This window comes from Vitis riparia, chromosome 16, assembly GCF_004353265.1.
Source record: "Vitis riparia cultivar Riparia Gloire de Montpellier isolate 1030 chromosome 16, EGFV_Vit.rip_1.0, whole genome shotgun sequence".
Lineage (NCBI taxonomy): Eukaryota > Viridiplantae > Streptophyta > Magnoliopsida > Vitales > Vitaceae > Vitis > Vitis riparia.
Window position 1 is genome coordinate 20,437,941 of NC_048446.1, and position 23,193 is coordinate 20,461,133.

A 23,193-nucleotide genomic window follows, 5' to 3' on the forward strand; every position below is an offset into this window, starting at 1 on the left:
CTTTATTAAGTTAATTAATTATTATTAATATTATTTTTATTTTTAATGAAAATTTTTGAGTTATTTTTCATTTTTTTTTAATGATTTTAACCGTACTACAACAGTTATCGGATAAATTTAAGGTATTATCTGTGGTATGATTCCAACTCGAGAATGTGCTTTTATAAAAATAATTTAATGGATTATTTGTTTTTTCAATTTGAAAAGTTCGGTCTCAGACTCTCAAAGAAGGTTCGGTGTTATTTTTTTATTTTATTATATATATAAATGAAAAATAAATTATATTAACCAATGCACGTGTAACATTACATTAACTGCCAAAAAAGAGGACCTTGTCCATTGACCAATTTCTGTGGAGGAAGCTCAAAACAATCTTACTCATACAAAGTGGAGATCCTTATCCTCATTGGATTTATCATTAAATTTCATAAATAAAATTATTACAAGGTTATTTAATTAAATAATCTCTAATTTGAAAATTTAATTTTTCCTTTTTCATATAAAAATAATCTTATTTTTTAAAACTTACACATAAATAATTTAAATTACGAAAAACATTTATATAAAAAATTAGTTATTTTTTAAATTCATATATGGGTTGGAATAAATTTATAAATTTGAGATATTTTCATTATTTTAGTCAATTAATTTTTATTATAATCCTCAAAATTATTCTTATTTTTTATTAAAAAAAACCATTTGTAAGATATAACCCCAATTATGAAATCAATTGCATAATCAAAATTATTTATCTATTAAAAAATAAAAAAGTAAATTAGTATTTGCTTGAATATATTTCTTATATTTAAAAAAAAATAGAAAATTCCGTATAAAAATAAAACATCCTATACAAAAAATATATCTTTTAAAATTACTTTTAAAAAATGTTAATATTTAAACCATCTAAATTTTTTTATACCTCGATTTTTTTAATAAGCTTTTAAAAAGATTATTTTTTTTCTATCTTAAAGAATTCTTATACCTTATATAAAAATTTATACCATTTCTAATTTTCAAAATAGAGCACAAAGAAATATCCAAATCGACACTTAACAAGCAGTAAAGAAACAGAGGAAAATAAGAGGATTTGTGGGGCCTAGGCACTGTGACCCTTTTTTATCTGAACAATCACATGAGAAGCCGCAAAGGTTTAGGCCACAAGAACGTAATGATAATGGAGAAAAATAAAATATTTCACAGTAGCACAAACGGAAGATCAATTGGCAACGCAAGGCCGCATTGCCCGGAACCTTCATTTCAAAATCTAGAAAAAGGTAAAAAAGAAGAGATTTGAATTTCTGGAAATGGGAGGTTCTTCCCCACATGTAGAGGCTTAGTTTGGGTGATGGACATTGCCCTCTCCCTTGGATTTGCAGATTCCATGGAGGCAGGCTGCTGCTACCATTCACAAGAAGACTGATACCGACATTGGAAAAAAAACTGATCTGAGAGATGATGATGTTGTTGTTGCAGCTGATCAATGGCTGTATGGGGGCATTGCTGCTGACTTAGGTAGGCCAGTCTGGGTCTGCATTGGCATCATTCCAGGGACTGGTTGAGGAGGCATGGTCCCAGGTGGCATGTAGGGGTGGTTGTGCTGCTGCATTGGCATGGACTGAGGTGGTGGTGGTGGTGCTCCTGCTGCTGCAGCAGATGTGGCCCATCCTGCTGAAGGCTGATGTATCACCTGCTGATCCGAAGGTGAGGCATACTGGGCTCCTTCAAACTGATGAGTGGAGGGACCTGGAATTGGAACTGGTTGTTGGCCCAGAACAGAAGGTTGGGAGCTCAACACGGGGCTAGTGTAATCTCTGCTCCTATCATTGTTGACCTTTATACTGAAATTACAATATACCAAGCTCCTAACTTTAGGACATCACCTTATTTTTCAAGGAAGAAGCAAACCGGTTGTAGAGATATTCTGGTTAAGTAGTGCTTTTTGTAAGAAAAGTTACAGTACAGAATATATTCTTTCCTTTCAGGAATTCTAGAAGAAGAGTCAAACGTCATATGACTTCAGTTCTCAAGCTTATATCCCAAGAAAACAATCTTCATCTTTGACATAAAACAACTCAATGTGTACCTTTATACTGAGATCTGTATGGCGTGAATATGAGATGTGGAGCTTGCAAAACCCTCCATCATAAATGCAGTGTCCTTCCAAGGCTTCCTTAGCAACAATTGCTGTCTGAACGTCTGCAAGTCCATTGGATTGTCAATAGACCCGATAGCTCATTCTTATTTAATATATAAACAAACTCCTCAAGATATTTATTAGAAATTCTGATGGATTTGAAATCCATTTTTCTTAAACAACCACTCCTAAAAACAGGATTCATGACCACATTTGGAATAGTTTTTTGCTTTTAACTTCCAACCGCATGGAAGCCCTTTTCATAAAATCATCCAACCACAAGAAGCTCCTATTGAACTTGAAAAAGAGCTTTCAACTTCAAAAAGTCAATCCAAACAGACCTCTGAATTACATTTCAATGCATAAAGAAAATTAAGGCATCAACAAAAACCATATGAAAAGCAACTTCCACTTGACCAGGAATGAGTGATTGAGAAGTTTGAGTCAATGTTATGAGGTTCTATTCTCCCCACCTTTTTATGGAAAGTAATATCAGAAAGGATGAAACACATTGATTCCTTTAAAAGACACCATAAAAGCTAAAAAGAATTTTGAAAAGGTATGGACTATGTTTATACATGAGACAAAGTCACCATTTCTTTTCTTTTTCTTCTTTTTTTTTTTTTGGTTGTTGTTGTTGTTGATAGGTGAGATGATAAACATGAGACAAAGTCACCATTTCTTTTCTTTTTCTTCTTGTTTTTTTTTTTTTTTTTGTTGTTGTTGTTGATAGGTAAGATGAAGACACATCTTTGATAACATGTAGCATTTTACATCTTATGGGTTGCCCAGATAAACAGGGTTGTGAAAGGAGTATGAAATTATTGCCTTTTAAGAATTCTCCCCTTACATTTAAAAGAAGAGAAATCAATAGTCAAGAAAGGTATAGAAACTCATTAACACACAAGTGAAACTAGGAGAAAATCGGGTGTCAATCATTGAGAACGAGGAATTGCTCCAATTTCTCTATGCATTGATTTATGTCATTTTTCTACAGATGACCATGTAGGAACTTGGGCTAGAACTTGCCTAGGCATTTCAACATACATGTCAGTAAGGTTTGAAGGTTACCAGGGTATTGAATCAAAGCCTGAACTCCTCCATTCTTATCAAACATTGCAATCTTTTGGATAGGCCCAAAAGCAGAAAAAACCTGGCCATAAAAGAGCCAAAGAATCAATATTGAGAAAGGAATGATTAACAGAAAATGTTAAAAATCATTGGTCAAAGTAGATACCATGTGTAAGACATCCAAGGTGACGGCATACTGCATGTTCTCAATAGATGCAAGAAGAACATTACTTTCAGGTTCTACTTTTCTTCCATCAAAACCCATGCTAAACTGCATTGATGACAAATGAAAACTATTTAATTTAACCACTAAAGACATCAAAATATCAGTTAGTTCCATAAAAATGACGCAAAAATCTTATACATCAGATGGCAGAAGTATGGATCGCCGCCAATTGCATGTTAGTGCACTTCAACACACATGCAAATGTTTAAAGCAAGCACTCTTAGTTACCTAAGGTTTTGTGCATAAAGGAAGAGCCAAAGAACATATCTTGCATTGGCTCAAAGTGAAATGTATTTTGGGCACTTGCATTTACATAGGTGCAATTATATGTGCTATCTTTATATTTCAAATTATTCCAGCACCATTTGACACCTCAATGACTCAATTAAACACCTTACAGAGAAAAGCTAAGCATAACTTAAACAAGTTCTACTTAGCAGCAGCATTGTCTCTGTAATTCTACACTAAGGTTTTCTAATGTGGGCAGGTGCATAGGCCTACAACATAAACTGATCTCATAAATAAAAAGACACCCATTATATCTAAATCATTTTTCCTCCATGTTTCCATTTGTGTCCAAAAAATTATGACAGTCCCCATTATGTTTCCAAGACCTATTAAATGCTTTTCCTTACGAGGCCAATGAAAACAAATCATTGAAATAAAACATAATATGAGGAGAGAGCATTCAACACAAACATTTTTTTGATAAGCAACAGCAGAAAATATATTAGAGAAGGCCGAAAGGCCGCATCGCATACAGGAAGTATACAAAGCAGCCACAAGGCCAAAGAGCCAAAAACAAAAACACCTCACCAGCCCTTAAGGGGTCGCAACCCACTCCAAGAAGCCTATGAGCGAAGAGGACTCCTCTCCCCTATACAACTTAGCCCAACTCCACAGACTACTTACAAAAGACTTCTTGAGAGTCTGAATAGCCAAGAGACCCCCTCTAAAGGCTAGCCTATTTCTTTCTTTCCACACCGTCCAAAATATACATAACGGAATGGTCTTCCAAATCTTCTTCCTCTTTTTGCCCACAAAAGGACCCCGCCAACAGAACAACGCCTCTTTAACCTTCTCTGGAAACACCCACTGAACCCCAAATAAGGCAAAGACGATATCCCAAAGGGTCCTAGCCACTGTACAGTGTAAAAGAATGTGATTTACATTTTCCTCTTCACAACCACACAAAAAACAACAATTTGGAATACATGTAATATCAAATGCTTGTTGGAATACATGTAATATCAACTTAGCCCAACACAAACATTGTAATAGTTTCAATAACAGATATTATCAAATGCTTCTGAAATTTTTGCTGGCCATACTAGGGAATACATGTGGATGGATGGGTTATATTTGGCATCTGAAGCCTCTCATGAGAAACAAAATAAACAAATTGATTGACCCTGGAATGTATATAACAAGTAATCAACATGTCATAGTATAGGTATGTCATCTTCTACTCAAAATAAAATTCCAGAACCTTACTTGACCACTTCCATCTATGGCTGATGAAGCAACAGGAAGATAAGGGTTAGTGTAGTCCCTGAATTTGCAAAAAGGAAAAATATGATCAAACAGAGTGAACAGAGGGTAAGAATCAAATTTGACAAAAGAGGCAAAAAGGAGTCAGCAATGAGCTAAAGAAAGAGAACTTGTTAACACAAAAACCAATACTTGAACCTGGATACCAAAACGGCCCAATACAATACACACATATACCAAAAAAAATTATAAATCAGTAATACCTGCTGCGGTGGCTTTGGAATTTCACACTCAAATCTGTGTGTGCAGAAAATGTAATCCTAAGAGTGCATGGTCCCAAATGCTCTGGAAGTAGGTACCTAATACCCAAGACAAGAAAGGCAGTTGATCATCAAGCAGGTAAATTGAGTGCATATAGCATATGGATGCATAGCAATAACAGAGTAACACAAGAACGTGATAGGAAATACAATTTTCCAGTCTAAACTTTGAACATAAAAGAAATAAAAAAGGGTATGACATAAAAAAGTTTCAAAAGTCTAGAAGTCTATCTGAAGTTTGATTGGATCATTTATACCATAAAGATTCTCAAAAATAGGGCCAGCAGATATCCAACCAAGTGCATATGCACTGAGGCTACAATCATAAAGTTGGAGTACAACCAGTGTCTAATTAACAAATGTTTTACCTCGGGATGCTCCTTCCATCCAAGGCATTTTTTGCAGCAGAGGCAGTTTCTGAATCTGAAAATTGCACCAAAGCCTGACAAAGATAAGCAGACTCATGTTTGGAGGTAGAAGAACCCATTAATAGAAACCACAACAGAACTGAGTTAAATTTATAAACCTGGAATCCGGCTGTCTTCTCAAAGGTAGTGATCTTATGCACAAATCCAAAAGCAGAAAACACCTGCATCACTGAAATAACTTCAGCAAGAGATTGAAACAATAATCCTACAAATTTAGGAGGCTGTTCCATCTGTTACCCTCTCTGAGTACTGTTACAGAAATCAGGAAATGTAAACGAATCCAGCCATCTATTTTTTGGCAAACAGAAACAATAACAGATTTTATCATCTATATAAACAGGTTGGCAAAATAATCAACACATCATCAGTGACAAATGAACATTGAGAATAACAAGAAAAAATATGAAATTAAAGATAAAAAGGATCACCTACACCATCAGTTTTAAACTTTTAACCAGTGCCAGGAAAACTGTAGTTTTATTGTTCTGTATCAAGGTCATCTGAAAAGACTAACTACCTTAACCATAAAAAACAGTTGCACCTTGTTGGAAACTGAAACGGAACCGACATGTTATTGATAAAGTAATAAGCTGTGAATTGCAAACAAAGGGCGACCACTGTTTGCCTATGAAACTCAGACTTTTACTCCAGGGGAATGTGAACTGTATCATTCATCTTCCACTCAGTATCACTTATTTAAATTGCATCAAATGAAGAATCTGAAACTCTTTACAGAATTTGAGATTTTGTGTTCTGCATTGGAAGGATAGCTTTAATTGGGACAATATATCAAAGTAATAAAAGTGGGCATTTTTGCATCTTTCCTTGGACTGAAAACAAACTTCTATAAGACTTGTTTATCCATTCCCAGATCACTGCAAAAGTAAGAAATCTCTAGGATTGAACTAAACCTTCCAATTATCAACTAAGAATTCTTCTCCTTCTTTTCTTATGATGCTCATTACAGTTCCTTGGACAAAGCAGTGAAAGCCAAGTTTTCTTGAAGCTCAAAACTTCAACCCTTCTATTTTTTAGTAGGCAAATTATACTTATACCTTTTTGGTTTGTGATGTATGTGTGTGTGCTTCCATAGAGGAAAACACAAAATCACCTCATTCTACAACACAATTATGAAACATCTATACCAAACATAAAAAATGCAGTGAATAATTGACCTACAAGTATGGCATTCTGGCACAGAGCATGCTGTATGGAAGGGAGAGGGATGCACAAGAGCAAAGAAATCAAAGCATCCTAAACTCTTAGAATGGTAGGGAGAGGAAGATAAGGAGGAAGAGTAGGGAAGAAAGAGTCAGTTTTAAGGAAAGGAGAAAGAAGACAAACACACATGTGCCCTTTCTCCCAATGCATTAAGCTGCCATCGAAGATATTGCTGTGACATGGGCCTGCTGATTCATTCACATTCATGTCAAACAAATGCCTTATGAAGCATCACAAACTACAACCTAATCATAGAAACTCACAGCAACATCCTTTTAGTGACAAATTTACCTCCCATAATTGTTAACAGAAAAGCATGCAACTTGCTTACCAAGTGTAAAACGTCAATGCTCACAAGGCGTGCATCAGCACCCTCGATTGTCACCAGCAGTACATTTCCAGCAACATCAGCTGATGTTTTGTTGTTTACTATTTCTTGCCGGTTGGAATATTGTAAGTAGACGGTTTTCCCCCGTACTTGAGCCGGCTCTGAAGATGAAGCATAATATGATATCATTGCAATAGCTTGATTCAAATCTGCCTGGAAAAGATTAAAAAATATAATAAGTTCAAATAGTTGACAGAATGGAACAGATATTTAAAAAGGACAAAGGGAAAAAAAATGGAGGAAATAGTGTGTCTAAGAAGATAAAGAACAATTCACACTCACAAATTCAATAAAAGCTTGATTCCTGTTTGCACCAACATTGCATTTTGTGTTGACAACTTTACCAAATGGCTTTCCCAGCTCAATCAATTCCTCCTCTGTGCACTCCCATGGCAAGTTCCTTAAATGGAGCACCTTGGATGGTGGTTGAGTGTAACGGAATTGCGGTTGACTTGATACAGATGCCATTCCGTACAATAACCCCAATTGGTTGAAGGACACCGCAGAGATATGAAGTCCTTTGGACCCCTATGATAAAAGAGTTGTTTGGTTATTATGTTCATTATATTCCAAAAATGTCTGCATATTTGCTATAAGATGCTAACTTGCGCGTCACACTTCGTAAGGAAATCTTTCCACCCCACAACAATGCCTATTGCCACTGCACCATATAACAGGATTCTAACAAAAACAAAGAGCACAACAAGGACAAAAGGCTTCAACATTTTCCATAACACTATGTTCTTGAGTGTTGTCTTGGGTTGTCATTCCAAAATGAAAAGTTTCAGAAAGAATTTCTAAACAAGATAAATATAACCTTGAAGTGCAGAAAATGTTTGGAATTGATGGAAATTTTCGTAAACATAACAAGGACAAGGGGAACAGTTTTAGATGATGCAATGGCAAGGTCAATATAATGGGAAATAAAGCTATTGGAATTTAATATAACCATCTTCATAGTAAGAGATGTAAAAAGGGCCATGCACTAAGACTTGAGGAAAAAAGGATCAAAACCTTTTGACCCACAAAATAAGATACAAAAACTAAAGCTAAGGCCCTTTATTAAGTGGTTGATAATACATTTCATATTGAAGTAATATTAAAACATATAATGCCAATACTTTTCTATTTCTTATATCTACATCATTTTCTTGAAATATCTATAAGTTCAAAACATTTGACAAATGATTCATAGGTTAACCCTATGTTTTGAATTGAAGCAAAAGCCCTTTCCTCAGCTGCTAAAATTAAACCTTCAAACTTTCAGAAACATTTCGTTTTTCAATCAGAAACATTTCATGGTTGAAACAAATTCAAACAAAAGCTCTTTTGAACTTCTGAAATTTGTCAATTGAAAAAACTCAGAACATTGTATTGTGTTTTTGTTTCAGTTAGCTAAAACCCAGGATGTTTTTTGAAGCCTATTGAAATTTCCAAAATATACCATGTCGTGTTTTGTTTCCACTAGTTAAAACTTGAGACATCATTTAAACTTTCATCACAACTGTTTACCAAAGGGAAAAATTTTCTGATCCAAAAAGCTAGAATCCCACATATATTTTGGTGGGCAGATCCAAAATATATTCATAACGAAATCAACTGGTTCACACCATTGAAATCACATTCAAAAGGTTAGATTTAACAGTCCACCAAACCATTTTTTGTTTGACTTTATTCTTTCAATAAACTGAAAGTACAGAAAAATCATATACAGAAAGTACTCAAATTGCTAACCAAAACCACATAACAAAATGAAAAAAAAAAAAAAGGAGGGGGGGCGGAAGTGGAACCAATCAACACGCGAAACACATAAAACTCCACCAGAGAAGGAAAAAAAAATTCAAAAACAACCTACAACATTAGCAGAAAACTGCAACTTCCAATAACAAATTAAATATCAAAATAAAAATAAAAATCAACACGCAAGCACATAAAATCCGCCTAAAAAAATATATAATAACATACATATTAGCAAAATTTCAAGTTCCAAGAACAGATTACACATTAATCTCATCATCGCCTGTTCGATTTCAAAGGAAAAAGCGAATAGTAACAACAAGAGCTAGATCAATAAACAATTTCGATGCATAGCTTTGGAGAGATAAATAGAGATCCAAGCATAATACCAGAAATTAGGGCAAGAACTAAAGAGAATTGAATATTTGGGTTGAAATACCTAAAAGACGAGAGGACCGAGGCCTCGTTTGCAATATTCACAAAATTTAGGGTTCACAGAGAACAGAAGATGAGATAATACTTCTCCTTTATCGCGATTTAGGGATGAATTTTGGCGCGGGTAGGAGTGCGTACGCGCACACCCTGCGCATGTTAACAGAAACAACCCCAAGAGCGTTACTCCAGGAGGCGTACGTTAGCTGAGGGTAGTTGATATCCAAATTTAATATATATATACAAAATGCATTAAAATTTTGAAAAAGTAAAATATATAAATTTAATAAAAATCCATACAATATCAATTATATATATAAAAATAGATTTTTTTTTTTCAATATCCAAACCTTTTATTGCCAAACCCTTAGCACTCTTAATTGAGACTCAAATCTCAAGGTGCTGACCAACTCACAACAATCAACACTGGTAAATTTAAGGTATTATCCGTCACATGATTTTATCTTATTTTTGTTATTAAGATATAATAAAATGTAAAAATTAAATTTTAAAATTTTTTAATAAACACAAAATATATATTTTTTAATTTTTGTTCTATTTTATCTTAAATAAAAATCCTTCAACTTAAATCACCCCGTTAAATGGAATTAATATCATTTGGTATGATGAAGTAAAAAAAAAATTGGCATGATTCAAAAATAAATAAATAAATAAAATTTTAAACCATATTTGATAAATGAATTTTTATTTTATAATTTTTTGTATTTTTAATTTCACACTTTTACATGTTTTTTTATGATTTTTTTTTTATTTTATCCTATTTATTTATATAACTTTATCATTTTTAAATTATTAATTTATTAAGAAATAATATATTAACTTATCTATAGCTTTTAAAAATTTATTAAAATAATACTAGACTCATAAATTTAAATATATAGATTTTTATTATAAAATCATATATTTTTAATTTTACAACAATAAAAGTATTAATTAATAAATAATAATCATTATATTAGCTTTTATATACTTATTTTATTATTTTAAATTTTAATAATGTCAAGGTGCAATTGCGTATCACCTAACAATGGAGAAAAAGATGGATAGTGACAAATACAAACTCTTAAATGTCAAATACAAGCCCCATCACTAAACCCAATTCAAATTTTTGGTAACTTTCCATGGCATATCACCTAACAAGGAGCATTGTAAGGTAAAAATCAATGGGTGGAACATAAAGATCAGAGTCAATCATCAAACACATGCATGCAAGGTTACGATATAAGCACCAAATAAGAGGAGGAAGAAGAAGAAATTAATCGAAAAACCGAGGCGGGGCGGGGCGGGTCGGGTCTTTATCGGTAAGCAATGCTGCTTAACTATGGCCTACAAGGACATCCCTGTAAGGAGTTGGAACCACAACTGGCAATGCTTCCTCCACATGTATTTTTCTCCTCCTCTGATCTTCTAGGATGAGAGGGATTTGGCCTTCCCTTTCATGAATCAGTCTCTCTTGTGCCCCTCCTCGGAGTTTTTCGAGCCTTAATCCATCCATTTGCTGCATTTTGAACACTTTCACCACGTTCATTAGGCCCCCAATGAAGAACAGTAGCGACCCAAACATGCCTAACCACACCCAAGCCATACCCTGCCAAGAAAAAAGACAGTCATCCAAGGTTGTCCCGCAATATTTCTATATGGAAATTTCAGCTAAAATTTCATGGAAACCCTTCATGATCATGCTAGAATGCTTGTTTGTCATGCACCATACAAGGCACGTTTTGCACAAACCTGAAAATTTTGATTAGATATCTCTTAAACTCGATAAATTTCATTCAACATTCCTTCGTTGGTTTTTGTTTTTTGGCTGAATAGAAAAAACCAAAATATTTAATTTTTTATATTCAGCTAAAAGTACTTTATTGATATTAACCAACATCATTAAAATAAATTTGTTATTAATAAGTTTAGTTTAATTATATTAGTTGATGTTAATGAATCACTTTTAATTGAATAGAAAAAACTAAATATTTTGGTATTTTCTAGTTAGCAAAAAAAAAAAACACTACCTTAGAATGGATACAATTTGTGGTATGCTTTGTGCTAATACAAATGCCTTCTATCCATTCTATGAAAATTTATGCACCAAATCATAAACCCGATTAAAGATTCTCTTAGATGCACCATTTCACATTTGCTCAAGTCTGTTTCCGTTTCTAGACTATCAAGTCATTCTTCATGATAGTTACTCAAAGCAAACCAATATTATGAGTTGGTAGATACTCGACAAATAGTTTTTCTTAAATACTTCTCTGAATTATTGTCCGTCTACTTCTAATCGTGATAGTTGTATAAGGGAAATAATTCAATTTAGTAACATGTAATGGCATAACATATAATTTTTTATACCTTTTTTTTAGCAAATCTCTTAAGAAAATAGAACATCGCTCTTTAGAACTTACCAATAAGTCTATACCATGATGAACGAATCGTGCTTGCTCATGGCAGTTTAGAATTGAACCCACCATGAACAACAAGCTTCCCATTAAGAATGGGATGTGGACGCTCTGCTGCAAGATTTGGATGTGTCCATCAGCTCTCTCGTAGATTTGGCATGAGTTATGGATCGAGCCGAGCACCCATAGAACAGGGCCAGCAATAAGCATGTTCAAAGCATGCCTCTCCAATTTGAAGTAACCATAGCCTTTCTCTTCCTGCAATTTTCAGATCCAATATTGTGACAATACATTGTTAAAAAGTTGGACCCACAAAGCCAAATTTGATTTTATAATGATATTATATGGTAATAAAAATTGGTAAAAGGTTTATATGATTCAAAATTCAAAATTAAGACGATCGGACAAGGTTTATATGATAATTTTTTGGTGCAAATGTTATAATATAATGCGACTAAAATATAAAATATTAAAATCAATATTTCTCAACTCAATGTACATAAAACCCTATTGTTTTTTCTTTTTCTTTTTGGGAATGATGGACACTATTTTTTTTATTTTCTTTATATAGAGAATTGAGCTCAAAAAAAGGGAAAAGGTGAAAATACTCTCAATTTTCAAAAGATTAGAAGGGAAAAGAATTAAAAAGCTTATAAAATGTAAAATATAAAAAGAATATAAATATTATAAATAATAAAGGGTCATGAATATATATGAGTTCATGTATACCCAAAATTAATGGTATGTTTAGTTGTGTGATTTAAAAGTAATTTTTTGTTTTTAAAATAACATGATTGTTGGTATGTGAAAACAATTTTTAAAAATAAAATAAAATAGAAAATAATTTTTAGAGAACAAGTATGAATTGTAATCAATTTTAAAAAATAAAAGGAGAATATGACCTTATTGAAACTTGTTTTTGAGTTAAAAAATTAAAATAAAAAGTTTTAAAAAACATGGCTAAACTGAATCTAGACATCATCTTAAAAGTAGATTTTTTTTATATTAAAAACTAATTCATTGTAAATGATGTAATTATTTTTCGCATAGTACCAAATTTTAATAATAAACAAATACAATATTATTATTATTATTATTATTATTATTATTTGACATTATTATTATTATATAAAATTTTAATATTACCCTTTCCTGATGAAACATTTCTATTCTATAAAATTTAATTATACTATTTTTATGATAAGATATCATATCTATATATGTGTTGCACCAAAAGTAAATTATTTATGATTGTTTCCCACTTTGATTCTTCGGTTCTTTTCCCCCTCCTTCGTAGGAAAATATTCTTCCTTCCCCTCATCTTAAGAAAGCATCCACTCTTCATGGCATTTCAAATACTTCAAGTTACCTAAATAGTTGGGATTAAGTCACTTAATCCACTGAATGCACCTCCACCTTATATACATATATATATATATATACTAACAAACCTGATATCAAGTTGACTTGCCACATTGTTATGCATTCTATTTATATATATATATTTTTTTTAAAATGATAATTGTGTTTTGGTCCCAGACCCAAAAATTAAGATGTGTCATATAAAAATTACATAATTGATGGAAATGATATAAAATATGAAGAAACTTATATATTATTCAAAACTATTTTGAATATTTCTATCATATTAAATATTATGATATTAATTTTTTTAATAATTATTCTAAAATTTTATTATTTTTAGAAAACTATTTTTAAAAAAATATATCATTTAAAAAAATAATTTTAACATATTTTTAGTTATTTTTTATATACACTATTTTAAAAATATATATTTTTTAAAATGTTTGATTTTAAATAATAATAATAATAATAATAATTTATTTTTATTTTTTGGAAAATGATTTATTTTTTTCCAAATCATTAAATTAAATTAAATTATTTTAAAGTTTACAAAATAAATAAAATTTAAATTAATATTTTTTTACTTTACATTTAATAAAAGTTATTTTTGAAAAGATAAAAAATTCATATACCAAAGCTTAATTTCTCGCCAACTAGGTTCAAAAAACACAATTTTACCAAAAAAAAAAATCAAATAAACTCAAAAATCTTTCTTTTTTTATTATTTATTGGGAAAAAAATATGACCAATGTAGAACATGGGTATGGGTATTAGATTCTGTGATGGTATATGCTTGAACGTACCTGAAGGAAGAGGAAGAGAATGCCCAAGAAGGAGAGGAGATACCCCATGGCCTGAACAAACGGAACCGAGAACTCCACAAGCCCAAGCTGAAGATCAAACTCCATCAACCCTAATCTGTAATCGATCCCGGCCATGTGCGCCACCAGATCATGAACATTCACCACAAACAAGAGCCCTAATCCTATCATCATCAGCGCAAGCCCCGATTTGGGGTCTCTGGAGAGCTGGGAGACGAATCCGCTGAGGAGAACGATGGTGGCGAAGACGTAGAGGCCGGCGTTTATGTACTCGAAGCGGTTCCGAGCGAGGCGAGTGCCATAGAGGCGACTCTCTCTGGCGGATGCGAGCTTCACCATTGGAGGGGGAAAATGTTGTGGAGCTTGAGATGGGTAGGGTGGATGATCGAGAGGTTTGAGTTTTGAGCCTGCGAGAAGTTGGGGGAGGTGTGGAGAGGGGTGGGTGAGGTGGCGAGTGGCGAGGGTGGTACGTGGCGTTGTGCATGGAGTAGGGTGAATGTTTCTTTGGGAGACGTGGCGGAGAGGGAGAATTGCCTGAGTTTGTGGAGACGCTGTGAAACGGTGCGTTTTGTCGGATTCCAGGTTTTTGTGGGGTTCCTCCAAAACGATGCGTTTTGAGAAAGATGAAAACGGTGTCGTTTTTTAGTTTCTTCTTTTCTAATTTTTATCCGTCTTGGAAGGTTGGCTCGAAAGCTTCTTGGCTGGGTTCGTGCCCGTGTCGGACTAGGCCACAAAATTTCATGTTGGATTCAGATAGCAATTGGCTTTAGGCTTTTTGGATTGGGCTCGTGTCGGGCTAAGTCACCCACACTGGGCTTGGCCTATAAGTATTAGAGTCTAATCGAGTTTAAATACCAATGCACTATATTTGGTTTCCATAAAATACTAATAAAAAAAATTTGAGAAAAATAATTTTTTTTGTTTGATGTACGATAAAAAAATCAAATAGAATTAAAATTAGTTAAAAATTTTATATATTTTAAAATTATTTAATCTTTATATAAAATAATTAAATAAATAAAATCAATTTTAAATTATATATATATAAATAATTTTTTTTTTCTTATCTCAATTTCCTTTCAACCAAACACAGGCAAGGCCATTTATATGCCTGCTCATGATAGGAGAAACAAGATGGACTTTACATTCTATTAATTCAAAATCAGTACAGCATTGCTCACGTACATAGCCATTTTTTTTTTCCTATGTGCCAAACAATGACCCAATTTCTCTCCAGAAAAGCTGATGGCTCCTGGGAAACTTGCCTTGAACCAATCCAAGACAGGAATTATAAAACGAATGCAACTACAAAACAAATTATATTACCCTTTTCAAGCAAATAATATTTACAGGACCTCTGATGGCAATTCTCATGTACTGAAATGTTGCAAATATTTCAAGAAAGCCGCTTAACGTTCTACAAGGAAATTAATCGCTGGAGATTAAGAAGCGGACTGGCATTAAAACAGGTGGCTAGATAGTACAAGAGGCTTGAGCTCTGCTTTCATCTTTGTGGACTTGCCTTGCAGGATGATATCCAAAGTAGAAACTGCATCCACAATGTGCTTGCCTTTGTTTAACATGATGCAACTTGCCCTGTCAAAGCAAAGTGGGGTGAGAGTTAATCCATCTTGCAGTTTATTTTGTTTGTGAAAACCAGGATCATTAGCTGTTAAGACAGAATTAGAAACAATGGTGGTGGGCATTTGATATTGATGGTGATGCATGGGACCATGGGAGTTGACAATTACTATCTAAACATGCATGGAGAAACACCTTTCCAATTATGGAATTATGCTGATTCCAGGAAAAAAAAAGGTTATATTTGGTTCTCAGAGAGTAATAAGAAAAAAAAAACAAGGAAAATAATTTTTTCATATTTGATAAAAAAAATAAAATACAATTAAAAGTAGTTAGAAATTTACGCATTTTTAATTATCTAATATTTATATAAAATAGTTAAAATAAGTTAAATGAATTTAAAATAGTACATACAGATAATTTATTGACTTTTGTTGAACTGTAAATAAAATAGGAGAATTATTTTCCTATTATATTACTATGTGTATAATCAATCTAATAGACAGAATTTATTATTTTTCATCTCATATTTCGTGTCAACTTTAAATTTATTTTTTATTTTCCTTTACTTTTTCTTTCCTTCTACTTTTTCTCTCTTTTTATTTTTTTCCCACAATTTTTTCGGGAACCAAACATAGCCTATTTACCGCCTAGCATCATAATTGTGACATCCTCTAGTCAACTAGTAGGAGGGGATATGATAGAGACTAAAGAAAGAGCTTTGCCTATCATCATAATTGGCCTCTAATTGATACATTTTGGCTTTATTTTTTTTTCCCCGAGGAAACTAAAAAATAGATTTAAAGTCAATAAATGATCTCTATATACTACTTTAAACTCATTTTACTTATTTTAACTCTTTTATATAAGTATTAAATAATTTGAAAATACATAAATTACTAACTAATTTTAATTATATTTTATTTTTCTTGATATTTTCCGTAGTATAATCAAGCATAGAAAAATCATTTTTCTTCACATTTTTTTCTTTCTTTAATATTTTCTAAGAACCAAACATAATCTTAAATTTTCTAAGATGCTCCAAAGTGAGAAGCAATGCATAAAGATGGTTACGGAAACAAGCATTAAATTTTGCAAAGACATTCTCTAAAAAATAAATAAAATAATCAGGAAAGAGTATCTAGTTTGGTCAGTTACCTTCTTCCATTGGCCACATCTGTAAGTTCAGCTCTAGTAGGCACGCCAGACTTGACAAGCGACTCAAGAACCTGAGTAGCCCAAATGACTGGTACATGGGCAGCACTACAAATCGATAGAATTTCTTCCTGTATATCCCCCAACCTTTCCCAACCGCACTCCACTGCAAGATCTCCTCTGGCGATCATAACTCCCAAGGGATTTGGTGATTTCATTGCCTCCAACAGTAAGAGAGGCAGTTTATCAAACCCACTGCTTGTTTCAATCTTTAACACAATTCCTAGGTTGTGAAGCTTCCTCTTCTCCAGCTCTGCACGAAGCACAACAATGTCACGAACGTCTCGGATGAATGAAATTCCCACCATGTCAGCATGAGCAGCAACAAATTCAAGATCCATGAGATCCTTTGTAGTGAGGCCTTCAAACCTGATATTGCTCTCCGGGATGTTGATTGATTTCTCTGCACCAAGTTTAGTGCCTCTTGGACTTGCATGAGTGATTGATACAATAATCTCTGAAGCACTTGTTCCTTGGATTACACCCCAAATCTTCCCATCATCAAAAGCAATGGGCTCGCCTGGTTTGACTGAATCAAAAAGAACACTAGATGGACAAGTTACCCTATAAGCATCAACTGTAGGTTGAGTCAGCTCATCCTGTTTGATTGAGCTATCTAGTGATATGATCAGCAAGTCTCCAACTCTTAATCTGACAAACTGCTCAACAGCGGGAACGTCCACCACTTCTCCAACAGAGGACTTGTGTTTCTGTCCCTTAATGTACAGTCCAGTTCCTGACTGAACATAAGCAGTCCTGTTGCACTCGGCCATGAATGCAGTACCAGCAAAGACAGGAAATCTATTACAAATCTTCAGTGTCCTTTTTTTTCCTCTTGCATCACGGAATCTCACAGTATCACCCAACTGAAGCTTATTGAGAAATTTTTGGCCATCTATAGATAGAATTGCATCAGGGGATATATGCCCAGCAGGGGGATTTGCTCCTTTGTGACATAACCAAACTTGAGCAGGTAGCATTATATCTCCACAAGCATTCTTCTTAGGAGAGATTTTAATCACACATGGACCAGCCTTCATGTTGCCTGTCCGTAGCTTTGGTCCAGCCAAGTCCATGAGAATTCGACATGGCTTCTCCAGCATCTGAGAGCTTCTTCTCACCCTTCTGATTATTTCACTCCAGATGCTCGGGTTTCCATGTGCGCAATTAATCCTAATAATGGTGGCCCCACTCTTGAGTATATCAGTTATAAGTGTTTCATTCTCAGTCACTTCTTGCCCAACTGTTACCATGATATGAGCAGTTCTTTCATCTGCAAGTGGGCCCAATAATATCTTCATATTGGAGGATGCTTTCTTCCTCATTGTATCTATGATAAATTCCCCTTTCTTTTGTTTGTCCAAACTTTTTTTATTGGAAATTTCTCCACAAGCATTATCTTTGATGTTCAGAGGGTAAGATTTCAGGTTTTCCAACATCTGGATGCCAGCAGTGAGATTTGCAATGACACATGGATTGATGGTTTCCAAATTCAGAAGACCTACAGATGAAAGATCTTCTTTGAGCTGCTCAACATCAAGGCATTTCAATGCCAGGTAATGGATTAAGTTTGTAGCACTTGCCATGTAATTTCTGCTAAGATAGAAACATGGCATATTAGAAAGTGCTCCCAAAGTGAAATGCTAGAAAGGTACAAGAAAAACTAAGCTTGGCTTTGGTTCTGAGAAACATGAAAACATTTTCAACTCATCCCAGCATTTCTGCAATCAAATGATCTTGAACTATTTTTTTTTTTTTTTTTTTGATAGGAATGATCTTGAACCGTTATTAACAGTAACTTTTCTAAGAAAAGATATCAATGAGTTTTCAACTACCCAAACTAAGGATACCGAATTTTCTACAAGATACTAAAGAAAATACCTGGCTAACAGCAAAGGAAATATTCATTTCTGAAGACGATTCATAAACCATAGACTAGTGATCACTTTCATAAATAATATTCAAACTGGCAAACACTAATTCAGTTTATTAAAATGAAAAATAAATTAAGAGTGCATAGATTACTACAAATAGATGTGAATAGAATGGCGAGTTTGAAGCTGCAAAATATAGACAACAAGATGGACAATCAACCAAATAATCCGAATCAATGTCACATAGCATATAATTAGATCATATGATGGATAAGTAGGCATCAATTTTAATACATGATGCAAAAATTTCATTTAACATATTATATAATTTCCATTTTGGATGGTTCATGATGTCATTAACTGGGGGAAGAAGCCAGGATAAGTAGTTCACATATCCCAGAAAAAAAGATTTACCAAGATAGAAAAATGAATTTGTTCAATAAGAACAGTACAAAAAAGAATATCGGTATAAAATTTAAATTGTTAAACTGTTAGAACGAAATTAAATATACCTGTGGCATAATTTAATTCGGGAAGCATTCCATTGTTCCATTGCCAATATATGCAAGTGAACAGCCTTTAGTTTGTCAAGAAGGTTCCCTTGGTTTCCCAGCTGCACAGCACTTTGAGAGAGATCTGCCTCTGAGAGCGTGATGGAAGCAACTTCCACATCTGGATCCCTAGAACCATCATTATATTCCGGGGCCATATGCATTTGATCTTCAATGCAAGACTGAGAACTGCCACTCTCAGATTCATCACTTTCTTTTTGCGCAGCAAAAACTAAAGTCCTTGGGGTTAGGCTCCCCTTCTCTTTCATGAATAGTGGAAAGATTTGATACCTAAAAACTGAATTTTTTACTTTTAGTCTAAACTGAAGAGCTCCGACATTCCCACTTGGCATGAAAGAGCTAGAATGTGAGAGATTAGCTGTTCGAATGGCCTGAAAAACAGATGAAGATGAGTTATGCCTAATGTAAATAGAACTAGAACTTCTGATTAGCCTCAACTTCATAGTTCCTAAATCCAAAATAAAAATATTATAGCTAAATAATAAACTCCTAACTTGTCTCATATCAACTGAACTATGGCAATTCACATGGATTGTCCAACAATCACTTATTAGATTTAAAAAAATTGATCGATATTAATATAGGACAACCCTAAGATGGTTGCCTACACTTAAAAGTAGATGGGTTAGGGTTTTGTTTTTAGGGTGTAAGGAAAGAAACAAAGAATAAAGTTTATGGTAAAGAAAAATAAAGAGAAAGAAGAAAAGATGGAAAACCTTGAAAGTCTCAATGGAGAGTTGCAACAATTACAATGAAAAAAATATAACATTATTAATGTCAATCAATTCATCTTTTTTATATGCATTGATTAGTCTTATTTATAGGCGTCTCTAAGAAATCCAAAGTCTATTAGGATTCTAATAATCTATTATGACTCTAATTCTAATTATCATATAACCTAATTAGTTGATCCTAATTTGACTCCAACAAATACTAATCCTAATTTAATCCCAATTAATATAAATTCTAATTGAAATCCAAAGTCTATTAGGATTCTAATAACTTATTATGACTCTAATTCTAATTATCTTATAATCTAACTAGTTAATCACTCCAACAAATACTAAACCTAATTTAATCCTAATTAATATAAATTCTAATTTAACTCCAACTAATATTAATCCTAATTTTATTCTAAGTAATACTAATCTACTTTAATTACAACTTATACAAATTCCCTTTCTTGATATATATCTTAGAGATTCATCCTCATCAGATATGCATACAAATGCATGCATATCTTAGATGTAGTAGATTTCTCATCAGATATGCATACAAATGCATGCATATCTTAGATGTAGTAGATTTTTCTAAGTAAGAGTATAAAAATCAATTAAAAAATCAGTAAAGAAACAAGCCCAATAGACAGATAACTAGGAAGAAAAGAAAAGCGGAAATGGGAGATGGCAGAAAATATAGTATTATAAAAAGCGTATCAGGTTATTAAAAGGGAGCTAGAACCAGCTTGTTTTGAGGATCTCCTAACCTTTCCCAATCTGGACACCAAAAGAGAGCGAGATTTCAAATTAGATGCTAATTCGCAAATTTCTTTCATCAAATGAAATAATCTCCAGGGTTTAAAGCTTTTAAAGGCCCAATTCAGTGCTCTGGGTGACTCCTACTCAGTGATCACAATATAAAATGTTTACAGGTTCAGAAACGAAGAACTTCTTTGCAAAAAACAATATACATACGCTTAAATATAACCAAGTATTATGACTTCGGGAGTTAGAGCAAGTGGATAATTACATGATTAGGAAGTGTGCTTCCTTTAGCACCACCACAGGTTGAAATTATACCCAGCGCCATCTATACGTCTATATGCAGCAACATATACAGTACGGACCTGCAAAGGGAAGGTAAGCAAGCAAAAAGTTCATATAAAAGTGAAGTTTTTTATCAAAATAGGCATAAGGTCATGGAAAATCTAAAATAGAACTGCACAATAAATCTATCATTAATCATTAAACACTCAGATTAAACAGAGACTATGAGATGAAGCTATTTCCAAAACTCAATCAGATGTGGATCAAAATTACACTAGTCATGATTTCTAATTTTACTTCAATAAATCACAAAAAGAATAAAGTTTTTTCATAATTCCATAACACTATGCAAAATCTTACTTCCATTTTTCAGCAACGAAACTAGAAAGTGATAAAGCATAATCTATTCTTCATTTCAATATCCAGACCAAACTATCAACAAAAATACCCTAAATTTACAAGATAAAAACTTCCGATTTTCAAATAACTCGCAAAAATCCAAGAAACAACACGCAAAATATTCTGCGAACATCCATTTTATCTCTACAACCTCTGTTTTTATCACAACAAACAATTTCACAGCGCCTCACCTGAAAATGTTCTATTTTCTCGGTGCAGGACTTTGCCGGAAAATGATAGAGAGAGAAGGAGATGAGAGAGAGTTAAAATCGATAAACCTAGAGAGAGAAACAGGAAAGAATGGAACCTTTTCAAATTTTCAAAGCCTTTGGGCGCACGAGAAAGACTCGAAGCTTTTTGGAACTCGGAAGATAAGACGATTCTCCTTTTTCTACAGCAAGAATTTTCTCGAGAAAGGAGAGGAAAATGTGAAAAGAGACTAGGGGGAGTGTGGCCAGCACATGCTAGATGCAATAAGATTCGACACGTGTCAGAATCTAAAAGGTCAATTTTTTTTAAAAAAAGACAAATAATAAATAGACGAGTAATTCTCGATGTTTACCCTTTTTTTCTGGAATTATTTTTAATTTTTATATAAAAAAATTCATGTGATATATTTTATTTTAATTGAAGATTATAGTCTGAAAAATAATAGTCAAAGAAAAAGAAATAAGAAGAAATCTCATAATTTTTTTATTTGATTTATTGAAAAAAAATATAATAAAAAAGTCGAAAATAATTAAAATTATTTTTTTTTCTATTTTCTTTTTCAAATATTTCCTTTTATTTATTTATTTTGAATAGGTGGTGGGGTCTATAAACGAGCCAAAAGCTTATAATTTTATTACTTCAATAATTACTTTTGTATCGTATGAAATTTGAGGGTGTGATTTTTGCTCAAAGGGAAGAAGCTTCTGGAGAAGCTTCCACAGGACAGCTGTTCAAGTAAGTCTCCAGACTCTCCACTAAGCCCAAAGTTATCCAGCTTTTTTATATAGATCATCACTACAATCTTAACGTTGATTTTTTTTTTTTTTTTTTTCCCTCTCTTGAGCTTATTTTAATAGCTTTTAAGAAGTGAAAAAAGCACTTTTCTATTCAAATTTATTTTCAAGAAAATCACCCCATTTTTAGCCCAAAATTTATGAAACATAATTCTAAATTTGAAAAAAAAAAAAATTAAGGTTATGTTTGGTTCCCAAAAAATTTGAAGGAAAATGCAAAAAAAAAAAAATATAAAGAAAAAGTAGAAAGAAAGAAAAAGTTAACAAAAATTAAAAAAATAGATTAAAAGTTGATAAATTTTTATTTATTTTTTACTTCAAACTCATTTTATTTATTTTAACTCATCAATATAAAGATGAAATAATTTAAAAATATATAATTTTTTAATTAATTTTAATTATATTTAATTTTTTTTATATTTTTCATAGTACAACCAAATATGAAAAAATCATTTTCCTTTGCATTTTTTTTCTTTTCTTAGTATTTTTCGGGACAAAAAAAAAAATCAATTTTCAAAGGTGCTCTTTCCACTTTGTTTGAAATTTGAAGAAAAAAATAAGAAAAATAAAATAAAATTAAAAGATTAATTTTACATTTATCTTCAAACTCATTTAATTATTTTTTTCTTTTATATAAAAATTATTTTTCATGATAAATAATGTATGAGAAAATCATTTTTATTAATTCAAATTTTAACAACAAACATATGTCCTATTAGAGATTAGAGACA

General features: G+C 32.6%; 2 protein-coding genes across 3 annotated transcripts; both read right to left on the bottom strand.

Moving 5' to 3' along the window:
* Positions 1 to 1,072: 1,072 nt before the first annotated feature.
* Positions 1,073 to 14,439, bottom strand: LOC117933394 (polypyrimidine tract-binding protein homolog 2-like). Its single transcript, XM_034854759.1, has 14 exons — positions 14,034 to 14,439; positions 11,872 to 12,123; positions 10,787 to 11,057; positions 7,885 to 7,940; positions 7,562 to 7,807; positions 7,223 to 7,432; positions 5,769 to 5,831; positions 5,611 to 5,684; positions 5,186 to 5,281; positions 4,926 to 4,983; positions 3,372 to 3,476; positions 3,206 to 3,287; positions 2,084 to 2,196; positions 1,073 to 1,831 (listed from the first exon to the last, which is right to left on the bottom strand). Exons 1-14 carry the CDS (start codon positions 14,388 to 14,390, stop codon positions 1,478 to 1,480), a joined length of 2,337 nt encoding a protein of 778 aa, XP_034710650.1. The 5' UTR covers positions 14,391 to 14,439; the 3' UTR covers positions 1,073 to 1,477.
* Positions 14,440 to 15,277: 838 nt separating this feature from the next.
* Positions 15,278 to 21,882, bottom strand: LOC117934164 (plastidial pyruvate kinase 4, chloroplastic). 2 transcript variants are annotated; one of them, XM_034855800.1, is made up of 5 exons: positions 21,766 to 21,882; positions 21,043 to 21,139; positions 19,234 to 19,664; positions 16,791 to 18,440; positions 15,278 to 15,647 (listed from the first exon to the last, which is right to left on the bottom strand). In XM_034855800.1, the coding sequence occupies exons 2-5, from the start codon at positions 21,100 to 21,102 to the stop codon at positions 15,512 to 15,514; spliced, it is 2,277 nt and encodes a 758-aa protein (XP_034711691.1). In that variant the 5' UTR covers positions 21,103 to 21,139; positions 21,766 to 21,882; the 3' UTR covers positions 15,278 to 15,511. The 2 variants fall into 2 exon arrangements, with proteins under 2 accessions (XP_034711691.1, XP_034711692.1); XM_034855801.1 differs by lacking the exon at positions 21,766 to 21,882 and adding an exon at positions 21,650 to 21,736.
* Between the last annotated feature and the right edge of the window lie 1,311 nt (positions 21,883 to 23,193).

Bases quoted from the DNA above. Each gene is read 5' to 3' on its own strand.
- LOC117933394 (XM_034854759.1), bottom strand. From the start codon at position 14,390: ATGGTGAAGCTCGCATCCGCCAGAGAGAGTCGCCTCTATGGCACTCGC. The intron at 3,477-4,925 runs GTAAGGTTCTGG...TCATCAATGCAG, and splicing joins CCATAGATGGAAGTGGTCAA to TTTAGCATGGGTTTTGATGG. The intron at 2,197-3,205 runs GTAACCTTCAAA...ATGGACTTGCAG, and splicing joins GGCTTTGATTCAATACCCTG to ACGTTCAGACAGCAATTGTT.
- LOC117934164 (XM_034855800.1), bottom strand. From the start codon at position 21,102: ATGGCGCTGGGTATAATTTCAACCTGTGGTGGTGCTAAAGGAAGCACA. The intron at 19,665-21,042 runs GTAATTATCCAC...TCTGTTTTTCAG, and splicing joins GAAGCACACTTCCTAATCAT to GCCATTCGAACAGCTAATCT. The intron at 18,441-19,233 runs GTATATTTAATT...CTATCTTAGCAG, and splicing joins CGAATTAAATTATGCCACAG to AAATTACATGGCAAGTGCTA.